This window comes from Vespula vulgaris, chromosome 2 (assembly GCF_905475345.1).
Source record: "Vespula vulgaris chromosome 2, iyVesVulg1.1, whole genome shotgun sequence".
Taxonomy (NCBI): Eukaryota; Metazoa; Arthropoda; class Insecta; order Hymenoptera; family Vespidae; genus Vespula; species Vespula vulgaris.
The window spans coordinates 7,296,496-7,314,080 of record NC_066587.1 but is presented as its reverse complement, the minus strand read 5'-3'; the positions used below and the strand labels follow the sequence as shown (position 1 = coordinate 7,314,080).

The 17,585-nt window shown below is 36.2% G+C and overlaps 1 protein-coding gene and 1 long non-coding RNA gene across 10 annotated transcripts in view; one reads left to right on the top strand and one right to left on the bottom strand.

Annotated features, from left to right (window-relative positions):
* Positions 1–17,585, bottom strand: part of LOC127072629 (uncharacterized) — a 189,955-nt gene that overhangs the window by 68,632 nt on the left and 103,738 nt on the right. The gene's annotated exons all lie outside the window — the stretch shown is intronic.
* The window catches only part of LOC127072602 (disintegrin and metalloproteinase domain-containing protein 10-like), a 144,219-nt gene that overhangs the window by 24,416 nt on the left and 102,218 nt on the right, over positions 1–17,585 (top strand). For all 3 annotated transcript variants that reach the window (XM_051013129.1, XM_051013128.1, XM_051013130.1), the window contains exon 2: positions 16,375–16,531. Coding sequence is in view for 1 of the 3 variants with exons in the window: in XM_051013128.1 (XP_050869085.1) it covers positions 16,375–16,531 (157 nt within the window). In the remaining 2 variants the exon portion in view is untranslated. The remainder of the gene's footprint in view (positions 1–16,374; positions 16,532–17,585) is intronic.

Here is a 17,585-nt window from a genome sequence, read left to right as displayed (position 1 = left end):
TCCGATCCTTAGGGTCTCTCGATGGAGAAAATGATTTTCCTTCTTTTTCTTCTTTTTTTATTCTTCCTTTTTTATCCTTCTTTGCAAGAACGAAACGAAACGAAACGAAACGAATCGAAACGAAACGAAACGAAACGAAACGAAACGAAATGAAAGAAAAAGGAAGAAACCGATATCGAAAGCGCGGTAGACCGACTCGAACGAGCCAGATGTCCCACACTGAAGCTAATATTAACGCGGTAATGGTGCTCGAAGGAAGCTTATTTCTCGTGGTGAGAGCTTTCGTTGAATATATTTCGTTTGGAATTAGCGACGGTTACGTGCCAATTGCTTTCCTCGCCAATCCACTCTCTCTCTCTCTCTCTCTCTCTCTCTCTCTCTCTTTCTCTTTCTCTTTCTCTTTCTCTTCGTTCACGCTCTTAAGCGTTTATTTTTCGATAAGCTCGACTCCGCAACTGCCACCGCCACCACAGCTCTTCTCCTTCCTTTTTCGAGCTTTTCCTCTTTTAAAAGGGGAAAAAAAAGAAATAGAAAAGGAGAAAAAAAAGGAAGAGGGAGGAAACAAAAAGGAAAAATATGAAAAAGCTAACTAATATACCTACTACGCGGTAACGTTTTCTCGCGAGGACAAGCCGCTTGGGATATTAAAATTAATGTCGTGGGATTAACGGCTTTCTCGCGACCCGTTTCCGTTTACGATTCCGAAGGGTTTAGAGAGAAAGAAAGAGAGGAAGATATATATACATATATACACACATACATACATATATATATATATATACATATATGTACATATAGACAGATAGAAAGAGGGCGAACAGATTTTTTTTCTCTCCTTTCATTCGATATGTCGAGTCTCGGTTACATAGAATTCGTCATTGGACGGAAAAACTCTGGGGATATTTCCATAATTTTCAAATTCCCCTGTACGATCGTTTTATTACATATATACATATGTATTAGCGTCATTATGTAACACGTTATAAATATCGATTAGTCGATCGTACGAATGCTCGAAATTTAGTGAATGATAAATAATGAGAGAGTGCTTGCTAACGAGCAACATCTCTACTCTTCTATATAGGTAGTTGCTAACCACGCTATAATAACGTGTATATGTATTGATAGTAATCATACCAGAGTTAACTTAACCGGAATGGATTTTTAACGAATGTTCATATCGCCGAATTTATTCGTAAAATCTCCAATCTAAAGATCACCAATGAATATGCAAATACACACACACAAACATATATTACACACGCACGTACACATATTATATATATATATATATATATATATATATATATATCATATATATAATATTCTAACTCGATTTATACGTAATGTGTACGTGTATGTAGACGTGCGTATGTATATGTATGTATGTTTCGATGTTCAGCTTTGAGGTTATCGATGTGATTTAATTTAATGAGCGAGCTAAGAGACACATCAGACGAACACTAAGAAAGGATAGCTCCTTGCGGACATAGAAAATGCTTAGAGAATGGTCGTGAGCGTAAGGAGAGGTCCTTCGAAGAGACTACGACGACCCATGTAATCGAGAACATCTTGTATTTCTCTCTCTTCTCTCGTTATATGTACCATTTACGAGGAGCGTAACTTTCGAAATACGATGCTCCCTCGAAACGTATCCTTTCTACGCTAAATGAAAATTAAAGTATTACGTACGTTCTTCGAGAGACTCGTCAAACTAGAAAAAAAAAAAAAGAAAAAACGAAGAAAAAAGAAATAAAAAAATAAATAAAGAAATATAAAGAGAAAAAGAGAGAGAGAGAGAGAGGAAAAGTAACAAATGCAGCAATTAAAACGTAATCAAAATGTTTCGTATAAACGTTCCATTAACATTTCTAATGATTTTCTACGACATAGATTCGCACGTCGAAATTCTAACGGCGTTTAATGAAATAATCAGACCGATACGGCGAGCCGGATTTAAAAATTAATATAAAAGGAAAGGGAAACAAAGATTAAAGGAAGAAAAAGCAAAATTGTAGAAAAGTTGACAGAGATAGAACAGATAGAGACAGTGAGACAGAGACAAAAAGAGAGAGAGAGAGAGAGAGAGAGAGAGAGAGAGAGAGAGATAATGGTTAGAGAGGGACAAGGAAGGAAGTTTCGACGCGATAAAGCCAATGGAAACTCGATAAAATGAGAAAAATTCAGAGTGTGAGAGAGAAAGAGAGAGAGAGAGACATAAAGAGAGATAGAGAGAGATAAAGAGAGAGAGAGAGAGAGAGAAACACTGGGTGCAATAGGTAGTATCCCCGAGGGAGTAACGCACTCGATGGCAAATTTCCAATTACGTCTCTAATTCCGTTCGCAGCGCGAATATCGACTTTTATCGCGCGAACGAGCACACTTATTTATCGATAAGTCGTAAAAGCGACAGCGGTCGTACCAAAAGAGGGTGGTAGGTAAGGGGTTGGAGGGGAGGTTAGGATGGGATATAGAGAATAATATCGGAGGGAAAAGAAGTTCGAGTGAAAAAGCCACGAATCGATGGACGATAACCAGTCGGCAGTCAAATATGGAGAAAGACAGATAGATAGACAGATGGACAGACAGACAGACAGACAGACAGATGGACAGACATACGTATAAAGAGAGCGAGAGAGAGAGAGAGAGAGCGAACGAGTGTATATACGCGTAAAAGAGAAAGATAGAGGATCGTTAATCGGAAATTTCGAAGCTACCCCCGTCTATCTCGCACTCACCCCTCTCGTAAATTTCGATCCATGAATTTTTACGACATGCGGGATGCTCGTCACGTTCAATCGGCCCTCTCGTTTCATTCTCCCTTTTTCCTCTCTCTCTCTCTCTCTCTCTCTCTCTCTCTCTCTCTTAATCATTAGCTCTCTCTCTCTCTCTCTTTCTTTTTTTCCCTTTTTTACTACTCCTTTTTTTCCAACGCGTCCCCTAAACGACGCCAGCCTCAATATCCCGCGATCGTGGCACTAATTCGACGATGGAAGGTCCCACTCCGACAACATAGAAATCTCGATAACGACCACGCAAAAGTGCCGTAAAGCTTCCGTTTGATACAGCACTTTCTAACGTGAGAGAAAAGACGTGAGTCAAACGGGAAAAGGAGGTTCGAGGATTAAGAAAGGGTGACTCGGTGAGATTGTTCCCGTCGAACAAGCGTCGTCGAAGAAAGCTGACCGAACCAGAGAACCGACTGATTCTTCGACGAGCACGTGTATTTTCAACGATTCGAGATTTCTTTTTCTTTTTCTTTTTCCTTTTCCTTTTTACATCGTTTTCAATCGGGAGTTTCGTTCCAAACGAATTAATTAATTAATTAATTAATTAATTAATTAATTAAAAATGTCGAATCATCGTTGATATCTTGAACCAATATCTTGATATTCCTCGTTTGCTTCGACTGCAAGCTTCATCGGATAATGTTGTTTTAGAGAGATAGTAGAAAGAAGAAGAGATGGAGAGAAAAAGAATGGTCGTTGCGTTTTATCGTGACCAGACGAGAAGAGAGAAAGAGAGAAAGAGATAGACAGAAGGTCTAGGATGAAGGAAGAATGAGGACAAGAGAAAGATAGCGATAGCATGGACCCTTCGGATTTTCCGACGTCTCTCGCGAAGTGGCAAACTTTCTGCAGATGGAAAAACTCCTGCAGAGAGAGAATTCTTCGTCGTTCTTCGATCTATGTAGGTAGGAGAGAGATCCTCGAAAGTTTACAGAAAAAGAAAAAGAAAGAAAAGAGGGTGGAAGGAATATTCTTGTTTCTTCGACCGGTAACCTGACAAAAAGTCGATACATCGTCACGGATATTCGAGAGTATTTTCCTTTTATTTCTTTCGGTCTGTCTGTCTTTCTGTCTGTCTTTCTGTCTGTCTTTCTGTCTATCCGTCTGTCTGTCTGTCTGTCTTTCTTTCTTTCTTTCTTTATTTCTCTGTCATCGCTAAAAGGGTTGGTTAAGTGTCGTTGGAGTCTCTCGCGATAGAAATCGATCGGATACCACGAGAAATTGTTATTACCAGCAGCTGACGGGAGTCGAGAGAATAATGAAGGACCCTTTTCGGTGCCTTCCCGAATAGCTCGACGAATATTGGCCAAGTTTGCCAATCGTATTTTCACTTTCCATTCGAATAAATATCTATATACTGGCCTGTGGTTGCTATGTGTGTATGTGTGTGTGTGTGTATGTGTTGTATATATATATATATATTTATATTGAAAATCGTCTCCGTAAAAGGACGTTCTTTCGAAACTATGTCGAGAACGGTTATATATTTTTTCGTTAGATTTCGTGGTTAGAATAGGAGTATACGTATCTAAAACATTTTTCTACGATCGACATAACGTTACAACTATATCGTAAAATAACGATCGTAAACAAAAAAAAATTCGATCTCCTTTCTCGAAAGGAAGGAAATTTCTTGGAAAGAAAATATTATTCATGCGATCGAAATAACGATGACGCACCTCGATTACCAAGAAAAGAACGTGGGAGGACGTTAACGACGAAAACTAAAAGCTATTTATTGGAAAATATTTCATTTCGGTGCTTCTCCAAAAGTAGAAAGAAAGAAAGAAAGAAAGAAAGAAAGAGAAAAAAAAATTCGTTCGAAAAACGCGGCCATTGTTAAGAGGAATAAGAGGAGTAAGGGGTTGAACAAGGACGAAAGACGATATTTATTCGGCGTAGCGAGCAAATGAAAAAGAAAAACAAATGGAAAGAGAGAGAAAGAGAAAGAGAAAGAGAGATATAGAAGGGATGAAGAGGATCCAAGGATTGCCATTTTCGTGAAGTAAATACATAGTCAACGATAGGTAAGAGAAGAGATAGGCGAAGAGAGAAAAGAGTAAGAGGAAAGGTTGCTAGGTAAAAAAGCAAGTCCGATAGACAGCGCAATTGTGGCGCAGTGCCGTCATTATCTCGCTTTTTTCTACCCTCGTTGCTCCATCCTCCTCTCGTCGCTTTCCTTTTCTCTCTATGTCGATGCAAACATGGCAAAGAGAGACAGAGAGAGAGAGAGAGAGAGAGAGAAGGAAAAAGAGAAAAGTTGTAAGCGCGTGGACGAGCAAGGAAAAGAGAGAAAGATAGAGATGGATGGTGGTAAAGAGAGAGAGAAACACAGTGTGCAAATTAGTAGCGATCCATTGCTGGCAAACCAGCGATTTTCTACTTGTCTACTAACGTCGAACGAAAAAGAAAGACAGAGAGAGAGAGAGAGAGAGAGAGAGAGAGATAAAAGGGAAAACTGGAAAAGGGAAAATTCGTAGGGCGGATACGATTGATCGACGCAAACATCGAGAATAAGCGATAGTGCTATTCCAAGGGGTGCCATTCACGATTTTCCTAGTGGAAATTTGAATGGGTCTCGAGTTGAAAATTTACACTGAAAAGAGATTTAACATCGTCAAATATAACGAAGAATCAGACGGCAGTATTAAAAGATTCGACGAAGAGGAACAAAATATGATACTGTCCAGATACGAATCAAATATGAATCGTAATTACGAATTCGTATTTGTTGTTTTTTTTTTCTTTTTTTTATTCGTATCCCGTCGAGACGAGAGAATGATTTCTTTATAAGTTAAACTCGTTTTAAACCGAAGTGAAACGGTCGATGTGAACGACCACCAACCAAATTTGTCCTACGAAATTGTTTTCTTTTTACGCGCGAACGTAAAATTCCAGCATCTAGCAGGAACGTTTGCGAGAGAGAAAGAAAGAGAGAGAAAGAGAGAGAGCTCGACGTTAAAACTACGAAAGAAAACTGCGTAAAATGTTAGAACGACGTTACAACATCCATTTGTAATGTTCCGGAGCAATTTTGCACCCGTATTAAACGTATACGAGATCTACGAGCTATCCGTATATTCCATGCTAGATTACGCCATTAAAGGGATGACATTAATTATCCCGGGTATAACGAGTCGTCAAAGCGATCGTAGACCTTTTACGAAGAAGCTAAAAAATTGAAATTTCATATATTCTTCTTCTTCTTCTTCTTCTTCTTCCTTTTTTCTTCTTCTTTCTTTCTTTCCTTTTTTTTTTTTATTTCTTCCTTTTATTCCTTTTTTTACTGCAGTCGAAAGCGCGAGGGCAAAGCTTCCGTTAAATTAAAAGTACACAAATATCTTTTTATATTCCATAGAAAGACGTGAATTTCTAGGGGGAAAAAAAAAAAGAAAAAAAAAGGAAAAGACAAAAAAGAAAGGATCGAGCGCTCCGTCGATCGCAACGATTATTACTTTTCATGATATAACGCACGGTGACACTTATTTTTCCAGGATTATCGTTTTTCCTATGTGTTCGTAAACAACACATCGATTCGTGCGTATATTCGTATATATATATTCGTTCTTGTTCTTTCACTTTTTACATCTGCTTTCTTACATTTCATAGATCGACTATAAAACGAAAGCTCGCAGTTCATCTTTCCTCCTCCTTCTTTTTCTTCTTCTTCTTCTTCTTCTTCTTCTTCTTCGTTTTATTCTTCATCCATGATGTCTCTTCCATATTCAATTACACGGCCACGATAATCGGAAGTTCGAGAAAGCATTTAGTGGGCGTCACCTTCCTCTCTTACATAGCCACGGCCACTTCCTGCTGTTTTACAAGTTGACGACGACCCTACGACAAGGAGTACTTAACCAGGCCACCAACGGAGTTAATTTATCGCCACGATTTGCCGCGGTATCGTTCGCGTTTAAAAGCCATTCTCCTCTTACTTGGCTTTTATGGTCAGAGAGCCATGCTTCTTCTTTTTCTTATTCTTATACTTTTTCCACTTTCATCCGGAACTTCCATTAACGTAGGTGAAACAACGTTTTGGAAACTCGCAACATAACGTGACGATCTTGATAAAATATTAGAAAGAGAAGAAAAAAAGAAATGGAAAAAGGAAAAAGGAAGAAAGAAAGAAAAAGAAAGATAAAATAAAATACTTAAATCTTGTTAAACTATATAATATAATATTATGCACTAACTATAAATCTTTGATAAATTTTATCTGATAAATCATACACACACACAAATTATTATTATTATTATTATTATTATTATTATTATTATTATTATTATTATTATTATTATAGCACACACACACACACATGTACTTCTTCGTTTATATATATATATATTTAAACACTATATATATATATATATATATACATACATACATATATATATTAAGCATTATATATATATAGCAATATATATTTATACATACACATACTTTTTCATTCATATATATATATATATATATATATATATATATGTATGTATGTATGTATGTTTGTATGTATATATGTGCTAATATGTAAAAGGTTAGCTTTGAAAGAAATAACCAGCTTCGGTTTTAAACCGTCTGCCACTCAGTCCGAGTCTTTCAGCGTCAAAATGGAAACTAATTGCTGGAAATTGTACAGGAAACACAGACCAGGTACTAGCTAGACGGTCGTTCGTTCGTTGGCACGTTATCCAAGACACGCGACTCTCGCGTAACTCTACCTCTCGACCCGACCCAAGCTCTACGTGCTATTACTAGTACTGTTACTACTGTTACTGCTGCTGCTACTGGTGCTGCTGCTGCTGCTACTACTGCTGTTACTGTTACTGCAAGTTCATTACGCGTTTCCATCGCTTCGTTTTCTCTCCGCACTCTCGCCTTTACGTTGGATTTAATTCGTTTCTATCCTTTGAGAGTTGGCTTCTCTATTCTCTATTTCTCTTTTGCTTTCGCTTTTCTTTAAGAGAATGCATTGAGCTAAACCGTTTAAATACTCTCACTAGACCGTTTCCTCAAAGTCCTTATTTTCAAGGTACAAGCGAACTTACATACAAGTTACGCTGCTAAGTCAATAACGACGTAGAAAATGGCGATGGAAAGAAAAACTTCTTTTTTTTTTTATAGAAAAAGAAAGAAAGAAGAAAAGGAGGAGAATAAAAAGGAAAGAAAAGACAAAATATGGAAAACGAAGCAAATAACGTAACAATTTTACATCGAACATTTCGTTTTGATCGTTTTACTCCGAGAACCATAGAATAAAGTGTTACTTCATCTGGAAATAGTTATCGACTCACTCTGCATATTCGGATACGTATGTCTGCGTGCGTGCGTGCCTCTATGTGTGTGTATACATATATATGTATATATATGTACTCTTCTGTCAATCTCTTATGAAAAGCACGTACACCTATATACACACACACACACACGGACACGAACGAAGCTTACGCGAGCTTTGTTCCACAGGGAGAAAAATCCGTGCGGCTTGCTTTCACGCTTTTACGCCGAAATCTACGAGCTGGTATTTCGTTTTCCGGCAGAAGCAACGACGTTTTACAGTAGGCTCTTTCTATTTCTCTCTCTCTCTCTCTCTCTCTTTCTCTCTCCATCTCTATCTCTTTTTTTCTAGCCAAAACCTTTTGTTTTTACCGACGTTGTATTTCTTTACGAACGAACGAGTCTGACAGCTACCATTTCGATTTTTAAAAACGACGACGAAGATCATTCTCTATTGCTCTCTTTCTCTTTCTTTTTCTATGTCTATCTCTATCTCTATGTCTCTCTCTCTCTCTCTCTCTCTCCCCTCTCCTTCCTCTTTTTTTGTCCAATGTCGATCGACCGTGAATTATTAATATCACTCTACCGATATTTAAACTCGCTGTCAGCGGGCTTGTCAAATAGCGGCTAAGCATCTACCTATATGCACGACGTCGATCTGTCGTTCGATGAATAATTCATAAGGATTTTATATTTAATCGATATACCACCACCTGTCAGGTCGAGGTCAGTCGTTTTTTCTCCAAATTCTACGAAGTGCCGGCTGTTTCGATTGAAAAAGAAAGAGAGAGGTAGACAGAGAAAAAAAAGAGAGAGAGAGAGAGGGAAAAAAATATCATACAAATTGTTTGCATCTTTTATAAATGCCGTAAGGTACGATCTTATTTTTAAAATATCACGAAAATTCTTTTAGATCGTCTCCAGACGTTCTTTGATCGAAACGATCGTTTTTATTGTGGAAATGAATTTCTTACGAATGAATCGTTGGCGTGATTTACAAATAAAATTCTAACTTTATACGGAAACAAACGTTGTTGATTTTATTGTCTGTCTGTCTGTCTGTCTGTCTGTCTGTCTGTCTGCTGTCTCTCTCTCTTTCTCTCTTTTTCATTCTCTCTCTTTCTATCTTTCTAATTTAATTTCAAAGGGCCGACGACGAGATCCCTTCTTGCCACTGCTAATATCATGCAAAAATCGCAACGAGCTACGAAGGGACTTTTTTGCATAATAAAATTAATTACGATGTAAATCTTTAGCTCCCCGTCGAAGGCGATAATAAATTAAACGATCGAGAGGTTCGTATCTACCAGTTTTACAAGAAGGTGGTAGAGAAGCGCTCAAATTCTCACGCTTTTTCCTACAACGGAAGGAGAGAGGAACCGAGAAATAAAATTAAAAGAAAAAGAAACAGAAAGAGAAGAAGAAGAAGAAGAAGAAGAAGAAGGATAAAAAGAAAAATGGCCACGTCAATTCAGAATTCATGAAATACGCGACGACAAAATCCACAAACTTTCTTTCTTATTTTATTTTTCTTCTTCCTCCTTCTTGTTTTTACTTTAAAATACTTTAATTCTTACTATAAAAAAAAAAAGAATTGATCGCTATCATCCTGATGAAATTCGCAATCCGTGTTTCAAATTTTCAAATTTGAACGTACAAATTTCCGCGTACGAATCGCAAGAGTCACTTCGCTTAAACGAATTTTTCGAAAACTTAGCGATAGTATAACTGATTATATCTGAAATAAAAACAAAGAAGAGAATATGCGACTTGTCCGAACAATCGTGCGCCATTAGTCGTACGATTCTTAATTATATATTTCTGAAATAAAAACGAAAAAAAATCGTACGACGTTGCAAACATTTCGGTCGAACGAGTCCTAATTGTTAAAAGAAAAAAGAATAAAAAATTAAATCAATAAAAAAAACAGAAAAAAAAACAAAAAAGATTGCATAAAAAAAAAGAGAGAGAGAGAGAGAAAAATATTTGGATACATCATGAATCGATACATTCATAGAACGAAACGATGACGATGATTTAAGTAGTTTAAGTTTAAGTAGTTTAATGATAGTTCCACTTTCTCGAGCTATAACGAGGTTTCAAACATTACATCTTCTAGACCGATGATCAATGTACGTTCGGTCAAGATAGGATCGAGTATTATTTGTTATCTGTATCGACGGAACTCTCATCGGTAATTTCAAATGGATCGATCTCGTTCGGTTAGCTCGAACGGTATACCGGCCGACCGGCTATCATCAACGTGTCATATTCACGTGCGGAACGGACACGGAATATCGCTCTCATTGTTCAATTTCTCGCGTCAATATCCAGCAATTTTTACTTTTTTCGCTGCTGGTGACATCCGTTGGAACGTCGCCATCATCCCCTCTCTCTCTCTCTCTGTCTCTCTGTGTCTTTCTCTTTCTGTCTTTCTCTCTCTCTGTGTCTCCCTCTTTCTCTCTTCGATAATCGAAACGTCGTCTTTTCGAGGCCTAATCTAAATATTCCTGGTCCTTTGATCTCCCTAAACAATTCCCTGTCGTATCCACGTAGATAGGTTAGTCGATGAGATACAAGCGATCTTAAAATAAACTACCTTTCTTAATTTCACCAAGTAAAACGAACAAAATTTGCTTAAGCTCTCCGTTGAAAATTTTCACAACTTTCTGGGACAATATCAACTCGAAAAACTTACTAAAAGAGAAAGAAGAAATAGAAAATTTCTTAAATTCTTATCATAGAATCGTGAAAGTTCCAAGCACAAAAATTTACTAGGTTTTTCTAACGGAAAAAAAAAGAAAAGAAAAGAAAAGAAAAGAAAAGAAAAGAAAAGAGAAAGGAAAAAAGAAAGAAGAAAGGAAAAGAAGGAAAAAAGAAAACAAAACGAAAAAAAAACAAAACAAAACAAAAATTCTCCAATTCATTCCTCGATGCTTTCTTTTGCTTTCTCTTCTTTTTCTCTTTTCTTTTTTTTTTTTTCATTCTATCCCTTCCTCATCTCTTTTTTTTTTCTTTTCTTTCATATAAGATATATAAAAAAGCTTGTCACATGTTTGCCACTCGATTAATCATAATACCGTTCCCTATTGTCGTAAGAAGAAAAGAAAAGAATCTCCACGTTCGTAAAGTGTAAATTTTATCGATGTTCGACTATGACGACGATGAGACGATGGTGATTGCGATGGCAATGGATCGAGCGAACGAGTTGACGAGCGCGTGTCGCCGTCATGTTCTCGCGAAGCTACACGCGCGTGACCCGGATACTGGATGGCATTACCCCATTGTTCGTAGCTGAAGTATCTATCAAACCATTTTTCATCCCCCTACCGTGCTTGACGGCAATGACTCGTGTATGTATATATGTATGTATATATATGTGTGTGATCCACCACTACCTCCCACCTCTCTATTCATCTTGTTCTCTCTCTACCCCTCTCTCTCTCTCTCTCTCTATCTCTCTATCTCTCTCTCTCTTTGTCTCTCTCTTTGTCTCTCTCTCTCTCTCTCTCTCTCTCTCGTTATAATTGCGTTCGATCCTCGATCGAACCAGCACTTCCAGTACCCATTTTAATCTCTCTGGTAATTACTCTAGGAACGGGCTAGACAATTTGATGTATCCAACATCGATACGTGAAAATAGATTACCAGTGACTGCGTGCAAAAGATAGAATCGATCGTTCATTTTCCTTTATATTATTTTGATCGTCCACGAGAACTTTAATTATACCATTAAAAAAGATACATTATTTCTGATAATTTCTCGACAAAATTGAACAATAGGCGGACCGTTTGGAAATATATTTTGTAAATGGGACGAAAGGTTTGTAAACGAAAGAGAGAGGAAGAGAGGAAAGAGAAAGAGAGAAAGAGGGAGTAGAGTAGACTGAGAGAGAGAGAGAGAGAGAGAGAGAGAGAGAGAAAAAAGGTAAATGTTTAAATGCACAGATAGGCCGTGCTCGTAACAGCCATTAATGGAATTTCGACGTGTGTACGTGTAATTCGGGTACAATAACGGTAACGGTAACGACAATGCCAACGATAACGCTAGGCAATCAAGAACAATCTTTATTTTCGACGGTAGCTCATATCGCCATCGTGGCTCTTCAGACGAGTAGGAAAAAGAAAAAAGAAAAAAAAAAAAATACGTAGCTGGCCGTTACTACAAACTGTCGCGCGTTTTCCCGTGCTGTCGTGTGTTTTTATCGGCCAGTTAAAAGCTAGAGAGACAGAAAGAGAGAAAAGAGAGAGAGAAAGTAGAATAGCTCGTTGTTATGGAAGAATGAAATGCTACGGTGTCGACTAAAGCTTTAAAATTTTATACATCCAATACTTTGCTAAGATCCAATCTTATTAATTATTTCTAACGAAATAAAGAGAGAAAAAGAGAAAGAGAGAGAGAGAGAGAGAGAATATTTTTACACTTTGGAACGTGATAATAACGTCTAAGAATATTAAATTATAAATCGATACTCATTTGATTCATGAAATATTAAATGATCATAAATTAATTCTTTCTACGATATGTTTTTACTCGGAATTTGCATGAATTTTTCATGAATGTCGAAAAATTTATGATCGCTAAGTAACGTCCACAGCTCACAGTCAACACAGATAATTCTTTTAATCTTTCATTTGCGAAAGATTTCCTCTTAAAAATATAAGAAACGTAACGTATCGTTTATAAAATTTGATTAAACTATTTCCCTTAATCGTACGTCATTTTTGCAATCATTACCACCTTCTTTTACTTTCATGTAATATCAAACAATAATACAAACTTTCGATCGAATTTAATATTCCTTCTCTCATTCGTTCCTAAAATAAATAACAATGAAGGCATGAAATTTTATCTGTGATATAACGTAAACGTTGTCTTTTCATACAATAACCTTTAATAATTAAGAAAGGTTAAAATGTTTCAAAGTCCGACAAAAAAAAAAAAAAAAAAAGAAAAGAAGAAAAAATATGAAAATGAATAAAAAAATAAATTGAAGTAGTATGGGTTACTATTATCCGCTACATGAACGTTCCTCTTTTCTTTCCTTTTCTTTTCTCTCTTTCTTTCTTTAACTTTCTTTTCTTGCCTTTCACTTTTTTTTTCTTCTTTTCTTCTTCTTTTTGAAAAGAAACTTCTTCCATGAAGTGACATTCCAGTCTCAGTTTCTTCCTCCTCTCTTTCTCTCCTCGTGGAGTAAGATCGTGGTCTCTCGATGGAGACCGGAACAACGTTCTACCTAGTGAACTAGACAGTGTGAAAGAGAAGCTTCTTGTCCATTGAACTGCCTGTTCAGAAATTCCGTAACGTCTTCTTCGTTCAGATAGTAACTTCTGCCACGAAGTTCGTTACTTCGTCTATGCTTCCATCCGTCGTTTTCCATCCAGCGCGATGTCGTTTCCTCACGAAAGCAGCAAAAAGTAATCTTGTAAAAACGTACTTCTACTACTACTTGTTCGTCTTCTTCTTATTCGTTGAAAGTAGAAGGGAGAACAGAGAACATAGGTCTCGAAGAGAGAGAGAGAGAGAGAGAGAGAGAGAGAGAGAGAGAGAGAGAGAGAGAGAGAGAGGGGAGTGTCACGATAAGCTCGAAACGTTGCCGTTATCTGAGTAACGAGTTACGCGTGCTATGCACTACAGCCTTCGCCTTAATTATTCTTCGGTAAAAGCTCGGCTAGGAGAGAGCATAGGTAACACGATGTATAGCCAACGACACCTACCTATCGTCGAGAGCGATGCTAATTCGAGTATCCAAGAGTGAGGAGGACAAGCTTATCTCTCTATGATCTTAAACACGCGATGGCGATTTTCTCTCTCTTTCTCTCGCACGCACTCTCTTTTCTCTCTCTTTTTTCTTTTCTAAAGGAACCTTGTATTCGAAGTCTCTCTCTCTCTCTCTCTCTCTCTTCTTCTTCTTCCTCTTTCTCTCTCTTTCTTTCTTTCTATCTCGTTTTTCTTTCTCTTTCTCATTCTTATACATATACCCACATAAAAATACACGTTTTATGGGGAAATAAGAGAAGTCGAAGAAGAGAGAAGGTTGGAAAGGTAACGTGTCTTATCTGTGACGTGGCAAGAGAACATGTACAGCTCTTGAGTGACTTTGAAAAATTGTCTGTGAAGTTCCAGAAAAGGAAATAGAGGGGTGGCAGAGGAAGAAAGAGGGAAATAAGCTTCGGTTCCTTTTAGAACGAGAGATCTCAAGGTGTAATAAAATTGTTATCAAGGCGATAACGCGTTTGGACCACCCGCAGGGCTGCTGGTGCTGAAAGTAGCGATGGTGGTGGTGCTGTTGGCTTCTGCTATGTCGCCATCACCAGCGCCACCACCAGCACGTTGGAAGAGTCGTTACGCTTATGCCGGATTTGCATATGAAGATTGGCCTTCGCTCGTAATCGCAGCCACCATCGTCGTTCTTCTGCGTTCCTCTTCCTTTCCTCTTCTCACCAAGTAAAGGTTCTCGAATTTATCGGATAATAAAAGTAAATTACGCCGACGACAGTTTGCATTTATATCTCCGCTTTCAGATTCCACCGATATCGAGCCTCCTTCTCCTTCTTCTTCTTTTTCTTCTTTTTCTTCTTCTTTTTTTTCTTCTTGTTCTTGTTCTTGTTCTTGTTCTTGTTCTTCTTGTTCTTGTTCTCTCTTTCTCTCCTTAGTCAAACTCTGCCAATTCATTTCCTTGAATATTTCCTCTTTCTTCTCTCTATCTCTCCCTTGTTTTATCTCTTTTTGATTATTATTATCTTCTTTTTGATTATTATAATCGCAGTTTCATTTGAAACCATTTCTATTTGTTATCGTACAATATTATCCTATAGGATTTATCGAATTATTAACGATAGACGGATCGTACCTGTTAAAATTCATCGATAAAAGTAAGAATGAGAAATTTGTTAAACCCTTCCTAAGTCAAATCTTTTTTTCTTTTTTTTTTTTTTTATTCGTGTCCAAACAATATTACGTAATGTAGAATTTATACTATAATAATTTATATACTTGGCAAACATTAATCTACGGATAGAAACTAATAATTCATTTTTTGACGAAGACCGTGTTACGTCAAAATTACATGACGTTATAGAATCACTCGTTAATACTAGATTTATGGAATCAATCAATTCGATGGATTTCAAAGTTCATATTTAATGTTAGAGAAATCATAATCATTCTTTTAGCAATTAATATTGACTTTGATCGATTTAATAAAACGAACTAATGTTGATTGATATAATAATTTTTTTAACGTACTCATCGATACGATAACTCATTTAAACTACGCTACACAATCGATCTATTTACACGAATTTAGCTTATTATTACATACAAAATAAAAAAAAAAAAAAAGAAAAGAAAAAGAAAAAAAAATACAAAGTTACAAATTTATCAATTACGGAGATCATAATTATTTCGTTTTTAACAATGTACATTAACTTTGATTGACATAATACGAAGAAATGTTATAAAAACGAAACGATCATATTTCTTAACTAACCCAAATCAATACGAATTTCATTAGCATAAATTTCAAACAAGATGTATATAAATTTAGCGTATTATTATACGGAAAATAAAATAAAAAGAAAATATATATACACAAAACACATATAACACACAAAGTTGAGATGTATATGAATTTAGCTATATCATGTATATTATTTATTATTATACAGAAAATAAAATAAAATAAAAAGAAAAAATATATATATATATAAAGTTAAGAATCAACAGATTGACAAAAAAGAGAAAGATATTTGAACTAGGATAGATCGAACGAATCATGCGATTTAACTCGTTTTACTTAAAATAAATCTTCATTCTATGCTTTCAACCAGTATTACCAAAGATTAACACACAAAGTTAAGATGTATATGAATTTAGCTATATCATGTATATTATTTATTATTATACAGAAAATAAAATAAAATAAAAAGAAAAGAAAATATATATATATATATAAAGTTAAGAATCAACAGATTGACAAAAAAGAGAAAGATATTTGAAGCAGGATAGATCGAACGAATCATGCGATTTAACTAGTCTTACTTAAAATAAATCTTCATTCTATACTTTCAACCAGTATCACCAAAGACTAACACACAAAGTTAAGATGTATATGAATTTAGCTATATCATGTATATTATTTATTATTATACACAAAATAAAATAAAATAAAAAGAAAAGAAAATATATATATAAAGTTAAGAATCAACAGATTGACAAAAAAGAGAAACATATTTGAAGCAGGATAGATCGAACGAATCATGCGATTTAACTCGTCTTACTTAAAGTAAATCTTTATTCTGTGCTTTCAGCCAGTATCACCAGAGACTCTTACATCAGACACTATAGCCCAGCGTGGTACGATACTGCGGCGCTGAGGGAACATCGAGCAAGAAGTCGTCGTGACACTTCGGCTTCCAGTCGACCAAAGGACGCAACGTTGAATCTACGTCTTCGCGCTCTCGACAGGTTCGTAAAACGACATGGTCCTCGACACGGTATTACTCCTAACGGCGTTTCTTCTCTCACTTTCTATGCACCTATGTGTTACGTAAGATGAACGTGTACGTTGTGATTCCACGTTCCTCGCACGTTTCGCGCGTCTTTCAACAGTCCGCCATGAGATTTTTCGTCGACCGTTAGAAACGAACGTGACGACGCTCATTCGACGAATCTCATGACTTCAAAAAAAGACATTTCTTTTCGTCTAAGCCATCGAATCGAACGAAAGGTATATTGGTTGATACTGAACTTAATTAAAGGGAGAAAATTACGTTGATACATGCTCCAAGAACAATACGTAGGACACTCGATTTAACTCTTTTCGAATCAATTTTCTTCTTATTAAAAAAAAATATATATATATTACATTTACGATATTATATTATATGAGATCAATAATATGACATATATAATTAACAAGGATTAATCCAACGATCATTAATTTTGTACGAACGGACTGATTAATGAATTAATCGTTGCAACAAATTAAAACACTCGAGTATATGGATGTAAAATTAACGGTAACATAACAGTAACATACATAATAATAAATTGAAAAATCTAAAAAAAAAAAATAAAAAATAATAAATAAAACAAAAACTATCTTCGTTTTGATCATTGAGCAACGAGTGATCATTACCTCAAAAAAAAAAGAAAAAAAAAAGAAAAAAGAAAAAGAGAAAAAGAGCAAAAATAAAAATCCACCCAAATAAAAAAGAATAGAGTCGATAACATTGGGGAAGATAGTCAAAAAAAAAAAAAAAAGAAAAAAAATTTGTCAACGATTTATCATAGATCGAATCTATACAATCCCAATGCATATGTAACTTGCAGCAATAATAACAGTGACATGGGATACATTAAATATTGGCAACTGTAACGAAATCTGGCAGATGATCGAAAGTGTTCATCATCAACGAATGGCCCCGAGGTGTAACGAGTAACCGCGATATGAACGTTAATCCGTGCTAACACGGTCGTTGTGATCAACGTTTGACAAGGCATCGATAAGCTTCCATCC